General features: G+C 31.8%; 1 protein-coding gene across 7 annotated transcripts in view; it reads left to right on the forward strand.

The window, feature by feature from the left end:
• The window catches only part of LOC134724971 (probable E3 ubiquitin-protein ligase HERC4), a 303,456-nt gene that overhangs the window by 27,088 nt on the left and 258,102 nt on the right, over positions 1-18,266 (forward strand). For 6 of the 7 annotated variants that reach the window (XM_063588396.1, XM_063588395.1, XM_063588394.1 and 3 more), the window contains exons 4-6: positions 4,843-4,919; positions 7,618-7,807; positions 18,144-18,175. In XM_063588396.1, the coding sequence (XP_063444466.1) occupies positions 4,843-4,919; positions 7,618-7,807; positions 18,144-18,175 (299 nt within the window). The remainder of the gene's footprint in view (positions 1-4,842; positions 4,920-7,617; positions 7,808-18,143; positions 18,176-18,266) is intronic. The other variant, XM_063588399.1, reaches the window with a different exon arrangement.

Here is an 18,266-nt window from a genome sequence, read left to right on the forward strand (position 1 = left end):
TTTTTATTGATTGCATTTGAATAAACTTTTTTTAACTTAAAAAAAAACCAAACAGAATACAAATCCAATGAGTGTACAGGCCTATCAGATGGTGCCTCATGATTAAAGTCTGACGAGACTAGCATTGATGGAAACTAGAACCTAATTCCTGTGATATGAATGGTTTCGCAGTTGTACTTGACGCATATTTTTAAAAAGTATTCTGTTATATTGTTTAAATTCATTTTGCTCCTTTAATCAACTAAACTTGTAAAAAGGTTATTTTTAATAGAAATTTTTGGACAAGTAACAATTTCATTCGGACAAGTAAATTTTGGTATGTACTTGTCCTAAAAATTGGAAAAAAAGTTATTATAGAGGCCTGTAACTGTGTATGTAGATTCTTAATTTTTGGTCCCATTTTCAAATTGGTCTACATTAAGGTCAAAAGGGTCCAAAATTTAACTTAGTTTGATTTTAACAAAAATTGAATCCTTGGGATTCTTTGATGTGCCAAATCTAACTGTGTATGTAGATTCTTAATTTTTGGTCCCGTTTTCAATTGGTCTACATTAAGGTCCATAGGGTCCAAAATTAAACTAAGTTTGATTTTTACAAAAATAAATTCTTGGGCTTCTTTGATATGCTGAATCTAAACATGTACTTAGATTTTTGATTATGTACCCAGTTTTCAAGTTGGTCCAAATCAGGATTCAAAATGGTTATTACTAAGTATTGTGCAATAGCAAGAAATTTTCAATTGCACAGTATTCAGCAATAGCAAGAAATCTTCAATTGTACAGTATTGTGCAATAGCAAGAAATTTCTAATTGCACAGTGTTTTTCAATAGCAAGAAATCTTCAATTGCACAGTATTGTGCAATAGCAAGTATTTTCAATTGCACAGTATTGCACAATTTAGCAAGAAATATCTAATTGCACAATATTGTGCAATTGCAAGAAATTTTCAATTGGAGTTATCTTTCTTTGTCCAGAATAGTAGTTGAATCAACTTTAATCATTGTTTTATACAATGTATTTTTACTCTTACTACCAACTGATAAATTAAAACAATCTTTACCATTTAGTGATAACAAGCACTTTTTTTTACATTTTAATATTTTATGATGTATTTAAATGAGCAGTTATTGTTGCAAACTCCATTAAAAATTTGAATTGAGATCAGTTTTGCAATAAGGGAAAGGGGGATGTAAAAAAAAATTGGGGGGGGGGGGGGGGGGGGGTTAAATTTTTCTCATTTCAGATTTCATAAATAAAAAGAAAATTTTTCAAACATTTTTTTGAGAGGATTAATATTCAACAGCATATTGAATTGCTAAAAGGCAATTTTTTTTAAAGTTAATAAGACCACTTTCATTCTGTGTCAGAAACCTATGCTGTGTCAACTATCTAATCACAATCCACATTTAGGGCTGAATCCAGCTTGAATGTTGTGTCCATACTTGCCCCAACCGTTCAGGGTTCAACCTCTGCGGTCGTATAAAGCTACGCCCTGCAGAGCATCTGGTTATCTATTGACGTCACAATCACATCTTCATAGTTTTCTCTAAATTGATGAAAAATACAGAATCTATGCAGTTTTCAGGTTAAGATTGCATGAAGTGCAATCAAAACCCTATGGGACTGACTTGATATTAAAATATTCCAAGGCTAATATCTACCTTTTTTTGATACACAAAATATAGTGCATTGATCATAAAATTCTATCCATCCTATCCATGAATATTTCAAGAAATCTAGGGATGTAATATATGCTCAGATATTTAAAGCACAAAATGATGTTACACTTGTCAAGAAAATTACATAACTTTTACAAGCTGCAGGAATCTAATATCTGTTCTAAAAATAGAATGAGGTCATTGTGAACATCTTTAAAAATTTGGAGTTATCTTTCTTTGTCTAGAATTGCTGTTAAATCAATCCAATGCAATAGTTAATTTTACTTCCCTCTGATAAATTGAAGCTATCTTAATTGTTCAGTGCTTTCAAGCACTGTGATTCATCATTATTTTCAATTTAATTTGGAAACATTGTGCACAGCCAAGAAACAACAAAATCATATCTGAGCATATATTACATTACAAGCATAACTCGGGTTATGTTTTAATGAATAAAACCCCATAACACAGGTTATGTTCTTTTCATATGTTTTATGATGGTATAAACACTAAACGCCTAATGGGAGGGATTGTGCTCCATATTCATATGATGAAGACATAATCTTTGTTATAATTCGGAGTTTAGTATGATGTCCATTTTCAAAGGACATTTTCTGAAGGATTCCCCCGGGTGCCGGAGTTTCTCACTGCATTGAAGACCCATTGATGCCATTTGGATGTTGTCTGCTGTTGTCTGCCGTATGGTCGGGTTGTTGTCTCTTTGAAACATTCACCATTTATATGCAAATTACAATTACAATCTGTGCAAAGGTGAACAGTTTGAACATGTAAATTCTCACAAGACATATGTGGAATATATGAGATGAGCAACTTGGATATTTATTATTAACTTTTGCGTTATTGAGGTACAACTTTATTATTTTGTAGGATGTTCATACACATAATGAAGGTACCACATCATTGTGGTACAACATTATTATTTTGTAGGATGTTCATACACATAATGAAGGTACCACATCATTGTGGTACAACTTTATTATTTTGTAGGATGTTCATACACATAATGAAGGTACCACATTATTGTGGTACAACTTTATTATTTTGTAGGATGTTCATACACATAATGAAGGTACCACATTATTGTGGTACAACTTTATTATTTTGCAGGATGTTCATACACATGATGAAGGTACCCCATTATTGTGGTACAACTTTATTATTTTGTAGGATGTTCATACACATAATGAAGGTACCACATTATTGTGGTACAACTTTAATATTTTGCAGGATGTTCATCATGTTCATACACATAATGAAGGTACCACATTATTGAGGTACATCTTTATTAGCTTGTAGGATGTTCATACACATAATGAAGGTGTAGCCACAGGATTTTGATTTCTTTTAATTATTCTGAATATGAAAGTTTATTGGACTTTTTTGGTACAAGCTGCATAAAAGAGATCATAGTTTGTCTAGCTATTTCCTTCTACAATTTTGGAGATACAGCTTAAATATTTTGTTGGATGTTTCAACACACAAATGTGTAATGGAGGAGTGCATGGCCACAGATTTTTTTTTTTCTCAAATATTCTTGAAATGACAGGTAGTCTTTTTTTGGTACTAGCTTGCAATAAGTGATCATGGTTTTTTCTGTCTTTATCACTGGAGTAACTAGTTTATAAACAGTTTCGATGACCCTACCTGCCAACAAACATGACCGCCATGGCTAAAAATAAAACAAAGTTGGTAAATGCATTTATTTGCTTGTATCTCTGAAAATAAATCATTAAAAGTAAATTTGACATATTGGTCAGGATCCCTAGTAATGGACCCTGAGATGAGGGACTCAGATGATGTAATTAAAAAAATATTAGTCCGCCATACAATTGTGGATGCTGTGATTTTAAAAATGGACATATATGAACAATAAGAACTGTTTTATAGAGCTGATGTGGTGAGAAAAGAAATATGTAGATTTGACCTGAAATAAATTATTATAAAGGACAATTTTTTTTATTGAATTTTATGATCAGAATTTTGGGATTATTTCATGAGTAGAGTGACATTTTTCACCATCTTACGGGGTCCAGCAATTTGCGAAAAAGGTAATATCACTTGCCACCCTGAAAATTTAACCAGACATGTATAAATGTATCAATTTCGATATGAGCCATCATACATGTTCAAGTAAAGGATATGGACTGAGCAACTCTTCTGAAACTACTGGGCCCAATTTAACCAAACTTGGTCACAACTATAATTGGGGTTTCTAGTTTAAAAATTGTGTCTGATGACCCAGCCTGCCAACCAAGTTGGTTTTCATAGCTGAAAATAGAACAATGGTGTAAAATGGTGTTTATTACAAAATGTAATTTGAAAACTTAATTTAAATAGAGAAATTTGACAGTTCAGAACGATTAGCTCAAAGAAAGAGAAGCATAGAGTCAAAATTTTGTTTTGTTTTGAGAAAGTGGAGACATGTTTGTTTTGATAAAATGAAGTTATTAAAAAATTTATGACCATTTTCAAATGTAGATGATGCTCAACATTAATTTTGCCCATTCAAATAATTCAATTCAATTTCATTGTTTGTATTGCAATTAAATATGACACATAATTGCCATTCTAATTATACCCTAGTACAAAGCTAGATTAAGGAGAAACTTTAAGTCATAACATCAATGTGATCAAAATAAACAAACATGGCACCTATTAATTACAGTATAAGTTTTGACAAGACCTATGTAGATTATTTTTGTCTGATTATGAATGAAATTGTTCTACCTATGATATTATTTTAGATTGATAAATTAAAGATAACCTTGTATGGATGTTTAATGAGTTGAAATGTCTATAATTTTCTAAATCATCTATCACACAGGTAAACCAGTAATTTTTGCATAATTCTTACTAAACAAGAACATATAAAGTAATTATAACTAGAATAGTAGCATATGATAGGGAACGAGTTGGGATATATAAATACTTTAATTATTTGTTTTATGTGAGGTAGATTCCTTTGGGTAAATTTAGGCAGTATATCTGTATGTAATACTTTTTGTATAGCCCTTTTCAGCATAATCATGATCAGTTACTATAATAATAATTCATTCTACAATGCTTTGCATGGAAAAGTAATATTTTGTTAATAATGTGTTTTATTTTGTTGCCTCTCCTCAATTCTTGTGTTTAAGAAATTTATTGTAATTATATTTTTCAGAGTAATAAAGACATTGGTTACATATCATATCATACAGATTTGTTCTGGCAACAATCATTCTCTAGCCTTAAGTAATGGTAAGTCTGGTCATTAAAAGTTGATAAAAAAGACAGCTTGGTCATAATTTGACTTCATTTACTCATTAACTCATTAAATTCTAATGACTGAAAAAATATATTTTTTTGTAACAGTTTTACTAAAAGTGTTATCATTTTGCATAGATGTTGGTAAAACATAAATAATGTATGTAAATATATACTTCCCTTTTGAAATAATAACTTTTTCAAAGAATGCGTGATCTGTACAGTTTCTCAAATTTCTGAAAAATTGATATTCTAGCATCATACAAATTCTCAGTATGACAAAAATTATGTTTCAAGTCAGAACCAACAAACCAAACCTTTCATATCTTTTGTTTCCTTGAACTTGTTATGAGTGTTGGATGGTCAACTTAATTCATACTAAACTTTGAATTTAAAAGAAAATAATGCATATAAAAAATGGAAAACAACACGTTTAATAATTTCTTGCTTTTCTGGATATACCTTCATCAGGAACGCTCAAAGCCAAACATTTGAAATCTGAAAATGAAGATGTATAAGTACTGAAAATCGTTGAAGAGCTACCTAAAATAATTAGTCAAATTCATCTTAAGCCAACTTTGCCTGAGGGAGTTGAAATCTTAGTTTTATAATAATTTCAAAATTTATAAATGGACAATTTTAGTAAAGTTTGTTCAATCATGTCAGTACCAAAGCACTGACTACTGACCTGATGATACCCTTGGGTACTAATAGTCCATCAGCAGATGTATGGACCCAGTGATGTAAAAAATGGAAAACAACAAGTTAAATAATTTATTGCGTCCAAAGCACTTTTCTGGATTTACCTTCATCAGAAACGCTCAAAGCCAAACATTTGAAATTCGAAGATGTATAAGTACTGAAAATTGTTGAAGAGCTTTATGTCAAAAATACCTAAAATAAATAACCAAATTCATCTAAAGCCAACTTTGCCTGAGGGAGTGGAAATCTTAGTTTCATAATAATTTCAAAATTTATAAATGGACAATTTTAGTAAAGTTTGTTCAATCATGTCAGTACCGAAGCACTGACTACTGACCTGATGATACCCTCAGGTACTAATAGTCCACCAGCAGAGGTATCGACCCAGTGATGTAAAAAATGAAAAACAACATGTTTAATAATTTTATTGCGTCCGAAGCGCTTTTCTGGATTTACCTTCATTAGGAATGATCAAAGCCAATCATTTAAATTCCAAAGACGTATAAGTAGCGGAAATCGTTTAAGAGCTATATGTCAAAAATACCTAAAATAAATAGCGAAATTCAACTTTGCATATAACTAAATGGCTTGTTTTTTTTTTAATTTAAAACCTTTTTTTTTTCGAAAAATTTACTTTTTGAACAGTATTTGTGAAGAAAAAAACATTTATTGATTTGGGGATGTACGACGGGTGGCTGCCAAACAGTGACTGCTCCATTACATAAAAAGCCTTTGACCATTTTTTTTCAAATTTAGATCTGTTGTGTCCTGCGACTATAAGTTCAATTTTCACAATTTTAGCTCATCTATATTTTGAGTTGTCACCCTTTTTAGCTCACCTGGCCCAAAGGGCCAAGTGAGCTTTTCCCATCACTTGGCGTCCAGCGTCCGTTGTCGTTGTCATCTGTTGTCCGCTGTTTAGAGCAAATTTACTGGAAATGGGAGGGTCTTTCAAACATAGAGAGAGCTATGTACATTGTATATATATGTCGAAAACAAATTCTATAAAGTATGAGTTATGGATTTCATGATTGAAGGCTGTATGGGGACCTTTAGTTTCATCTACTTTATTTGGTATCTCGTGGATACTTTTGGTATTGGCAATCATACCACATCTGCTTATTTTTACCTGCGATAGACTCAGTTTGTTAGACTGTCTGCCTGTATAAATAAAACATACATCAAAGTTTAACAACACTCATTTTAAAAAGAAAATTAAGTAAAAGTTTTCTTGGCTTTTTAAAAAGGGATTGATTAAATATTTGGCCACAGCTTGATAATGTTGAGTTGAAGTGAGCAAGCTTATTTTACATCCACCCTTGTTTGATGATACAATGTAGGAAGACATTTTACTACACTACACTATTTGTACATGCACAATGCAAGGACATTTTTTGTAAAACTTTTCGTTGTTCTAATTGAAGAGAATGATTTTTAAAACGTTTGGTCTGGGAACAATCAGTAATGCTCCAGTAATCATGTAACTTCAAACAATGCAGGTCAAGACAAGATATTTGTCTTCATGATATTATGTGCATAGAATATCTAGAATAAAGGGCTTTTCCAACTTGCTTGTGATGACTTATTTTACAAGTTTTTCTTTGAAGAATTACAGAAAAGTGTAATAAAATTATCTTTATTATAAAGGCATGGTCTGTACACTATATGGATAAAGAAAGGCAATGAAAGTGCTTTACTATCTACTTACTAGTTACTTCTTATTTGTTATCCCCACATTCAGTGGAGCAAGTATTAAGTGTTACCCTTGTCTGTTGGTACCTTTGGATTTTATATCAAGTACATCAATTACATATTTTATCCTTCAGAAGGTTTGTTGGAAAAACACTACTGTAAAGATAGAAATCATGGGAAAGTCTTTCATTATCAGTTTATCTTTGGTTTAATTTATTCATAACATGAATCATTATAATTATGTATATATATATTTGAAGCCTTTTTGAAACCACATCTCTATCTTTTTTTTTTTTAGATGGTATTGTTTTTTCTTGGGGAGCAAATAATTATGGCCAGTTGGGAACAGGTAGTTCTTCACAACACATGGATATACCCCAACCGTTGCTTAGTATACGAGGGATACCAGTATCACAGATTATAGCTGGGGGAAATCATTGTTTCATTTTGTCTATGTCTGGTGCTTTGTTTGGATGGGGAAGAAATAGGTCAGTATAAAGTATGAAATATGTCAGGATCATATAAAGTATGAAATATGTCAGGATCATATAAAGTATAAAGAAGATAGTATTCAAATGAAATATGAGTCGACATAAAACACATGGAAACGAAAACAGTGATAATTGCCAAGAGATATGTTATGCTGACTAAGTATTTTATTCATGTGATTCCTATGTCATATCTATTCGTAGATGGAAATATTGAAATCCATGTACTGCTAAAGTTCTAAAAAAAACTATCATGGTGGAGAACCATAATTATGATTATTATTATACCCCACGCAACGAGTTGCGGAGGGTATAATGTTTTTGACCTGTCTGTCCGTCTGTTCGTCAGTCCGTCCGTCCGTCAGTCCTGTTTCTTGTCATCGCAACTCCTCTCAAACCACACAACAGAATTTCATGAAACCTTTTCAGATAATAAGGACATACTATGTAGTTGTGCATATCGACGGGAAATTGTGATTCAATTTTTTTTTCTAGGAGTTACGCCCCTTTGAACTTATTAACTTTAATGTACTACTGCAACAGTTTGTCATCGCAACTCCTCTCAAACAACACAACAGAATTTCACGAAACTTTTTCAGATAATAAGGACATTCTATGTAGTTGTGCATATCGATTGGAAATTGCGATTCAATTTTTTTTCTAGGAGTTACGCCCCTTTGAACTTATTAACTTTAATGTACTACTGCAACAGTTTGTCATTGCAACTCCTCTCAAACAACACAACAGAATTTCATGAAACCTTTTCAGATAATAAGGACATACTATGTAGTTGTGCATATCGACGGGAAATTGCGATTCAATTTTTTTTCTAGGAGTTACGCCCCTTTGAACTTATTTACTTAAATGTACTACTGCAACAGTTTGTCATCGCAACTCCTCTCAAACCACACAACAGAATTTAAGAAACCTTTTCAGATAATAAGGACATACTATGTAGTTGTGCATATCGATGGGAAATTGCGACTCAATTTTTTTTCTTGGAGTTACGCCCCTTTGAACTTATTTACTTTAATGTACTACTGCAACAGTTTGTCATCGCAACTCCTCTCAAACCAGACAACAGAATTTCATGAGATTTTGTAGATAATAAGGACATACTATTTAGATGGGAATATTGGCAGGAAATTAATTTTTCTTATACAATTTTTTTTCTTACACTTATTTAATTTCTCCAATGACCATGTGGGGACGTGAGGTATGTGAGCGTGCTAACTAAGATTCTTTAATTATTCCACTGCTTATACATATTGATAGTTTAATCAATATTTGATTGGTTGACACTTTCTCATGTGTGATTGAACAAATCTTCATATTCCCCTCTGAAATGTCGGGACTACATTGTGCCCATAACGCACCGTAAATGTATATAACGTTTTAAACTTTTTTGTTAAATAGCAATAGGAAAAATCATAAGCGTGTTCAAATTTATTTCAAACGATAAAGCAAAAAGACTAATAATTAACTTTTGATCTGTACTGTTTATCAATGTGTATGCCATATTTAGCAGATCAAAAAAACAAAAGTATGTAAACTATTATTTTATGTTCAGGTTATAAACAAAGAATAGCTAGTGGAATAAAACATTTATTTCCCTTGGCTTCAGAGATATGAAGATTAGAAACTCTCGAAAAATCATATTTCCTTTGGGCACAGCCCAGCCCTCCTTAAATATGAATATTCTTGGGTAAACAAATCTTCTTATCTCCCTAAGGCACGGGAAATAAATGTATAATATTGTGGCTTTAAAATTATACCCCAGGCCCAGGGGTATACTGTTTTACCTCTGTCTGTCCATCCATCCATTTGTCAGTCTGTGTTGCATCCGTCAGTCCGTCTGTCAGTCCATCTGTCCCATAATATTTTTTGTCGCATTTTTTCTGGAACTACAATATTAGGATTTCTGAAATTTGGTTTCAGGGTTTATATGAGTCTGCTAAACAGTGTGATGTGTTTTCAGGTTCATCACTTGAAATTTTCCTGTTAACCGAACACTTGTATAATTTTACACATGAAAGCCAAGTTGAAAATTTTTGTCGTTACACATGAAAGCCAAGTTGAAAATTTTTGTCGCATTTTTCCAGGAACTACAATACAAGGATTTCTGAAATTTGTTTTTTTACAGTGTGATGCATTTTCAGGTTCATCACTTGAAATTTTCCTGTTTACAGAACACTTATATAATTTTACACATGAAAGCCAAGTTGAAAATGTTTGTCCCATTTTTCTTAGGAACTACAATACAAGGATTTCTGAAATTTGGTTTCAGGGTTTATATAAGTCTGCTATACAGTGTGATTCGTTTTCAGGTTCATCACTTGACAACTTCCTGTTTACTGAACTCTTGTATGATTTTACACATAAGCCAAGTTGAAAATTTTCGTCACATTTTTCTCAGGAACTACAATAAAAGGATTTCTAAAATTTAGTTTCAGAGTTTATATAAGTCTGCTATAAAGTGTGATGGGTTTTCAGATTCTTCACTCAACAACTTCCTATTTACCGAACACTTCTATGATTTTACACATGATAGCCAAGTTGAAAATTTTGAATATTTTCGTCACATTTTTCTCAGGAACTACATTACAAGGATTTCGGAAATTTGGTCTCAGGGCTTATTATAAGTGATATAAGTCTGCTATACAGTGTGATGCGTTTTCAAATACATCACTTGACAACTTCCTGTTAACCAAACACTTGTATAATTTTACACATGATAGCCAAATTGAAAATTTTTGTCCCATTTTTCTAGTATCTACAATACAAGGATTTCTGAAATTTGGTTTCAGGGTTTATATAAGTCTGCTATACCGTGATGATGCTTTTTCAGATTCATCACTCGATAACTTCCCTGTTTACTGAACACTTGTATGATTTTACACACAAGCCAAGTTGAAAATTTTCGTCACATTTTTCTCAGGATCTGCAATACAAGGATTTCTGAAATTTGGTTTCAGGGTTTATATAAGTCTGCTATAAAGTGTGATGTGTTTTCAGATTCATCATTCAACAACTCCCTGTTTACTGAACACTTGTATGGTTTTACACATGATGATAGCCAAGTTGAAAATTTTGAAAATTTTCGTCACATTTTTCTTAGGAACACATGACAAGGATCTCTGAAATTTGGTTTCAGGGTTTATATAAGTTAGCTATACTGTGTGATGCGTTTTCAGATTCATCACTTGACAACTTCCTGTTAACAGAACACTTCTATGGTTTTAGCATTACTGCCAAGTTGAAATTTTTGTCACATTTTTCGCAGGAACTGCATTACAAGGATTTATGAAATTTGGTTTCAGGGTATATATAAGACTGCTATACCGTGTGATGCTTTTTCAGATTCATCACTCAACAACTTCCTGTTTACTGAACACTTGCATATTTTTACACTATTAAAATTATCCACTTGTGGCAGGGGGTATCATCAGTGATCAGTTAAACTCGTAGTTTCATATGTTTTTAAATGTTTCCATGAATAAAATATGCAACAAGTGTTGAAAATTGCAGAATCTACACATAAAATACATAGAACTCATACAATAATTTAACAAGTGTTCCCGTTGTTTTATCTGAAAGCAAAGGTTGAAGCAACTTTATTTCCCAAATTCAATCAAATGGTGTTATAAATTGGGAGCTACTTCAAAATACAGGAAAAATTTTTGAAGCAAAATTTAGCAGAGCTTGTAAAAGAGTAAAATACCATATATAATAACATAACATTGTTTCTATGGTTAAGGAACAAACAAATTTAATTAATTAAAGAAGTATTTCTTTGAAAGTAGTGTAAATGTCAGTGTAAATCAAATTTGTCAAAGAAATTTACTTTCTTGTTGGTAATTTCTAAGAGGTGAGACTAATTTAAGAAGAAAATCTGTGAATTCTATTTCTTGGTGGAAATTTGAAATAATAACTTTTTCAAAGAATGCAGATCTGTACAGTTTCTCAAATTTCTGAAAAATTTGGTATTCTTTTAAGTATCGTACAAATTCTCTGTACGACAAACATTTTGTTTCCAGCTATTAATAGCAAATCAAACCTTTCATACCTTTTGTTTCTCTGATAATAATAACATAAACTTATCTAGTCTCGGATGGTCAATAAAATTACTGTAAGTATAAAGAAATGCAAAATAACCTATTTTCAAATATTAAAAAAGTTTTATTCTTTAGGCTGTGGACAATAATTTTGCAAAATATGTAGATATGCATACTATTTTTTTTGGCTATTCTATTTGTTGCATTGCTTTGTTTGCATCAATATACATTATTTGCTGGTTTGCCTCACACTACAAACAGGGCTTTTGCTGGTATGCCAGTTTATGTCAAGCCTGCGAATTTTGTCACAGAAAGCTCAATATAGGAATAGTGATCTGGCGGCAGTGGCGGCATAAGTTAACTTCTTAAAAACTTTATATTTTAGAAGTTTTTCGTCTGTCACGTGGCCCTTATCCTTGACCTCATTTTTATGTTTTGGTGAAAACGGGAATTTTTTTTGTAATGTTAATTTTTCTCTAACAAGAAATTGGTATCTGTGCAAGGTTCTCATGCCAGTGAGATAGTTTTCACCAGACCTTGACCTCATTTCATGGATTAGCAAACAAGGTTAAGTTTTGGTTGTCAAGTTCATACATCAGACATGTCAGATACTATAAGCAATAGGTCTAGTGTATTTAATGTCTGGAAGGACTGTAAGGTGTACATGTCCAACCAGCAGGTGTCATCTGACCTTGACCTCATTTTCATGGTTCAGAGGTTATAGTTATTTTTTTGTGTTTAAGTCTGTTTTTTTACTTAGGCTCCGACCTCCCTAACAACACGACAGGTTAGCTACTGTTACTTTGTGTATTCACACTGAAATATAGTTCCCTATGGTTCTTATGTATGTGCACATAATACACATATAAACTGAAAAATGGGTATACTATTGGAGCAGTTCATTCAAGAATTATGTCATTAAGGTGTGTTGAAGTGCAGGCTTTTTTTTAAAACATTTTGATCTGATAATTGGGTATTGATACAATATTAGTATGATTGACAACTGTCATTATCACTAGACACTCAGAGACAAGGTAGACCTTTAATTACAATGGCCCAGCTCCTAAACTGTCAATCAAATTGGCACATTACTTATCAACCTCAGTCTTACATAATTATACAAACCCTGCAATATACATCTGAATATACAAATATTTCACCTCATAATTGAATACACGAATGTATATATTTGATGTTTGATTATAAGGATGATAGATTTATTTATTGCCAATTACTTTTGATCTACATTACATAAAGTGATTCTGTAAATTATATCTGAAAGATAAATGATTAATGGATTAAGATCTTAAAAAAATATGAAATATGAATATATGAAAGGTATTCAAGTAAAGACCTATAATTTACTTGATAAATTTCCAATAATCATCTGTATAGATAAGTTCACTTCTTTTTGTCGAGCCTTTGACTTTTGTCGAAAAAGCGAGACTAAGCGATCCTACATTCCGTCGTCCACAAATATTCACTCTGTGGTTAAAGTTTTTGAAATTTTAATAACTTTCTTAAATTGTACTGGATTACTACTAAATGTGGACAGAAGCTTGTTTATTTTCAGAAGATAGTATGCAGAAGTAAATTTTGTAAAAATAAAATTCCATTTTTTCCGTATTTTACTTATAAATTGACTTAGTTTTTCTGATTGAAACATAATATTCACTCTGTGGTTAAAGTTTTTTAAATTTTAATAACTTTCTTAAACTGTACTGGATTACTACCAAACATGGACAGAAGCTTATTTATGATTATAAGATAGTATGCGGAAGTAATTTTTGTTAAAATAAAATTCCATTTTTTCTGTATTTTACTTTTAAATGGACTAAGATTAATTTTCTGCCAGGAAACAACACATTCACTCTGTGGTTAAATTTTCAAAGAATTAATAAATTTCTGATACTATTTTTAGCTCACCTGGCCCAAAGGGCCAAGTGAGCTTTTCTCATCACTTGGCGTCCGTCGTCCGTCGTTGTCTGTCTTCGTCGTCGTCCGTGGTTAGCTTTTACAAAAACCTTCTCCTTTGAAACTACTTCTCCAAATTAAACCAAACTTGGCCACAATCATCATTGGGGTATCTAGTTTAAAAAATGTGTCCGGTGACCCGGCCAACCATCCAAGAGGGCGGCCATGGCTGAAAAAAGATCATAGGGGTAAAACACAGTTTTTGGCTTATAACTCAAAAACCAAAGCATTAAGAGCAAATCTGACAAGGGGTAAAATTGTTTATCTATCTACCCTGAAATTTTCAGATGAATTGAACAACCCATTGTTGGGTTGCTGCCCCTGAATTGGTAATTTTAAGGAAATTTTGCTGTTTTTGGTTATTATCTTGAATATTATAATAGATAGAGATAAACTGTAATCAGCAATAATGTTCAGCAAAGTAAGATTTACAAATAAGTCCACAGGATCAAAATGGTCAGTTGACCCCTTTAGGAGTTATTGCCCTTTATAGTCAATTTTAAACCATTTTTCGTAAATCTTAGTTATCTTTTACAAAAATCTTTTTCTCTGAAACTACTGGGCCAAATAAATCAAAACTTGGCCACAATCATCTTTGGGGTATCTAGTTTAAAAAATGTGTCCGATGATCTGGCAATCCAACCAAGATGGACGCCACTGCTAAAAATAGAACTTAAGTGTAAAGTGCAGTTTTTAGCTTATAACTCAAAAACCAAAGCATTTAGAGCAAATCTGGCTGATGGAAATTGTTTATCAAATGGAGATCTATCTGCCGAGAAATTTTCAGATGGATTGGACAACCTGTTGATAGGTTGCTGCCCATGAATGGGTTATTTTAAGGAAATTTTGCCGTTTTGGTTATTATTTTGAATACTATTATATGTAGATAGAGATAAACTGTAAACAGCCATAATGTTCAGCAAAGTGATACCTTAAAATAAGTCTACATGACCAAAATGGTCAATTGACCCCCTAAGGAGAAATTGTCCTTTATAGTCAATTTTTAACAATTTTCATAAAATTGTAAATTTTTACTAACATTTTCCACTAAAACTACTGGGCCAAGTTCACTATAGATAAAGATAATTGTTAGCAGCAAGAATTTTCAGTAAAGTAAGATGTACAAACACATTACCATCATCAAAACACAAAGTTGTCATGAATCCATCTGCGTCCTTTGTTTAATATTCACACAGACCAAGGTGAGCGACAAAGGCTCTTTAGAGCCTCTAGTTAATTTGTACCAAACTTGGACAGAAGCTTGTTTATGACCAAAAGCTAGTATTTAGAAGGAGATTTTGTTAATATTTTGTACCTGTGTATCTGTATTTTACTTATAAATGGACTTAGTTTTTCTTTCAGTTAATATTACATACCATTTGCAGTTAAAGTTTTTAAAACATTTATTAGATTCATAAACTATCCTGGATTTTTACAAAACTTGGACATAAGCTCCTTACAATCAAAAGATAGTATCAAGAAGAATATTTTTATTGATTTTTTCCCTCATTTCTGTTGAGCCTGCGATTTTCAGCAAAAGTAGGCAAGACACTGGGTTCCGCGGAACCCTTACAATTTTTTAAAATCAGGAATAAGCTTGAAACAGTTTTGAAATTGTAAAACTTTTAATTATAACAAACCAATGTTTATTAGTTTATTCCCCATCAATCACTAAGTCTATTTTAGTACATGTAATATGAAATATGAAATATTATTAGAAGTGAAAACATATTTTTGCAATCAAGAAAGAATCCACATTTCAATAAAATAATGTTTTAATTTGTTTACATTGAAAAAGTACATTAACAATGCCCTGTGTTGAAAAATACTTTAAAAATTTATTAAAAGGCACTCTACAACTTTTAATCTTCAATGTCATATAACCTCTGTTTCAACTTATAAAATGCCCCAAAACAACATTTTTAGATTATTTTTGTTGACACTTTAAAAATTTTAGCTGTTGGTCTAGAATTTATGTCTTGCAAGGATATTTGGTAACATTTACTAAAAGAATATTTGATTTGCAATTTTTTGTTTTTTTTATGAAACATGTTCCGACCAGGCAAAATTATTTAGATAAAATTATGCAAATTAAGAGACTATTATTGTTTAATTTGAGCTCATTTAATCCTCATACTGGAAAAGCACTTTTCCTTCTTAAGACCTGCTGTGGATGCATTTTTCAGCAATAGTGCTTTATTAATGTTTTTTCCCCCATCATACCATATGTTAATATGAAATAATTCAAACTACTCTTCTAATCTTTCCAAGAGTGTTTTCCATCACTTTGATTTCTTATACGGTATAAAATAGCTCAACTATATTTGGTGTATGGAATGATTGTAAGGTGTACATGTCCAACTGGAAGTTGTCATCTGACCTTGACCTAATTTTACATGGTATAGTGGTCAAAAATAAGTTTTTAATTGTTTTAATTTTCTAAAACTATATGCAATAGCTATAGGTCAAGTATATTTTTGGGGTATGGAAATATTTTATGATGTACATGTCAGTTGAGCAGATTTTATATGACCATGACCTCAATTTCAGGGTTTGTTGCTCTGTGTTTAAGTTTTGTGTTCTGGTCTGTTTTTCTTAAACTATAAGCAATAGGTCAGCTATATTTGTAAGGTGTATATGCCTGTCTGACCTTATTTTGGTGTTTCATTAGTCAATGTTAAGTTTTCATGTCTAATTTTTATACGCCCGTCAAAATTTTGGCGGGACGTATTATGGTATACAAATGTCCGTTGTCCGTCTGTCCGTCCGTCCGTCTGTCTGTCCGTCCGTCCGTCCGTCCGTCCGTCAGTCTGTCCGTCCGTCCGTCTGTCCGTCCGTCCGTCTGTCCGTCCGTCCGTCTGTCCATCCGTCCGTCAGTCCGTCCGTCTGTCTGTCCGTCCGTCCGTCTGTCCGTCCGTCTGTCCGTCTGTCCGGCGTAAACATGTCGCACCGTAACTTGATAACGACTTATCCAAATTTCATGAAACTTAACATAGTTGTTTCTTATGATGGTCAAATGATCTGTATACTTTTTGGTGAAAATAAGATTAAAACTTTTTGAGTTACAGCACTTTGTAACTAAAACAGGGGTGTGTTTTTTTCACATGTTGCACCGTATCTCAAAAAAGATTCTTGATTATGGCCTAAAACTTTAAACACTTCTTAGTTATATTAATCTTAATATTTGTATACTTTTTGGTGATGATTCAAAATTTTATTTTTGAGTTATTGAGTATTTTGTAAAAAAGGGGGAGGGATTTTTTTACATGTCGCACCATATCTCAAAAACGATTTCTGATTATTGCTTAAAACTTTACACATGTCTTTGTTATATTAATCTAAAGATCTGTATACTTTTTGGTGATGATTCAAAATTTCATTTTTGAGTTATTGTGTATTTTGTAAAAAAGGGGGAGGTTTTTTGTACATGTTGTGCCGTATCTCAAAAACAATTTATGATTATATATAAATTGCTTAAAACTTTACACACTTTTTTGTTATATTAATCTAAAGATCTGTATACTTTTTGGTGATGATTTAAAACTTTATTTTGGAGTTATTGAGTATTTTGTTAAACAGGGGAGGTTTATTTTACATGTCGCTCCGTATCTCAAAAATAATTTATGATTATTGCTTAAAACTTTACACACTTCTTTGTTATATTAATCTAAAGATCTGTATACTTTTTGGTTTTGATTCAAAATTTTATTTTAGTGATATTTAGTTTTTTTGTAAAAAATAAACAGGGTTGGGGGTTTCACATGTCCCACCGTATCTCAAAAACAATATATGGTTATTGCTTAAAACTTTCTCAGAAACTATTTATGATTATTGCATAAAACTTCCACACAAGACGTCGGGCGTATCATGCGCTCATGGCACAGCTGTTTATTTTCGTAGATACTATAAGCAATAGGTTAACTATATTTAATGCATAGATTGATTGTAAGTTGTACATGTCTGCCTAGCATGGTTCATCTGACTTTTACCTCATTTTCATGGTTAATTGGTAAATGATAAGTCAGTTTCTTAGAAACTATAAGCAATAGGTCAACTATATTTGGTGTATTGAATGATTGTAAGGTGTACATGTATTTCTCTGACCTTGACCTAATTTTATGGGATCATGTTGAGTTAATGTGATATAATGAGTAAAGCTTTATATAAAGGACTACATGTATCAACATAAAATTAATAGTTAGTATAACAGGTGAGACATTTCATGTGTGCATTCATGTTCTAGTTAAAAAAAAGTGAGTTTACATAATTTGTTTGAAATCTGTGAAATGTTGAAAATATTTTTTCAGCTTTGGACAGCTTGGTGTGAATGATGAAAATGGTAAGATAGTAGAAAAAAAATAATAAAAAAATTGGTCAGAATTAAATTTGACAAACCAGACTATTCACAATTTTGATTTTGCGTATACATT

Source organism: Mytilus trossulus, chromosome 7, assembly GCF_036588685.1.
Source record: "Mytilus trossulus isolate FHL-02 chromosome 7, PNRI_Mtr1.1.1.hap1, whole genome shotgun sequence".
Classification (NCBI taxonomy): Eukaryota; Metazoa; Mollusca; class Bivalvia; order Mytilida; family Mytilidae; genus Mytilus; species Mytilus trossulus.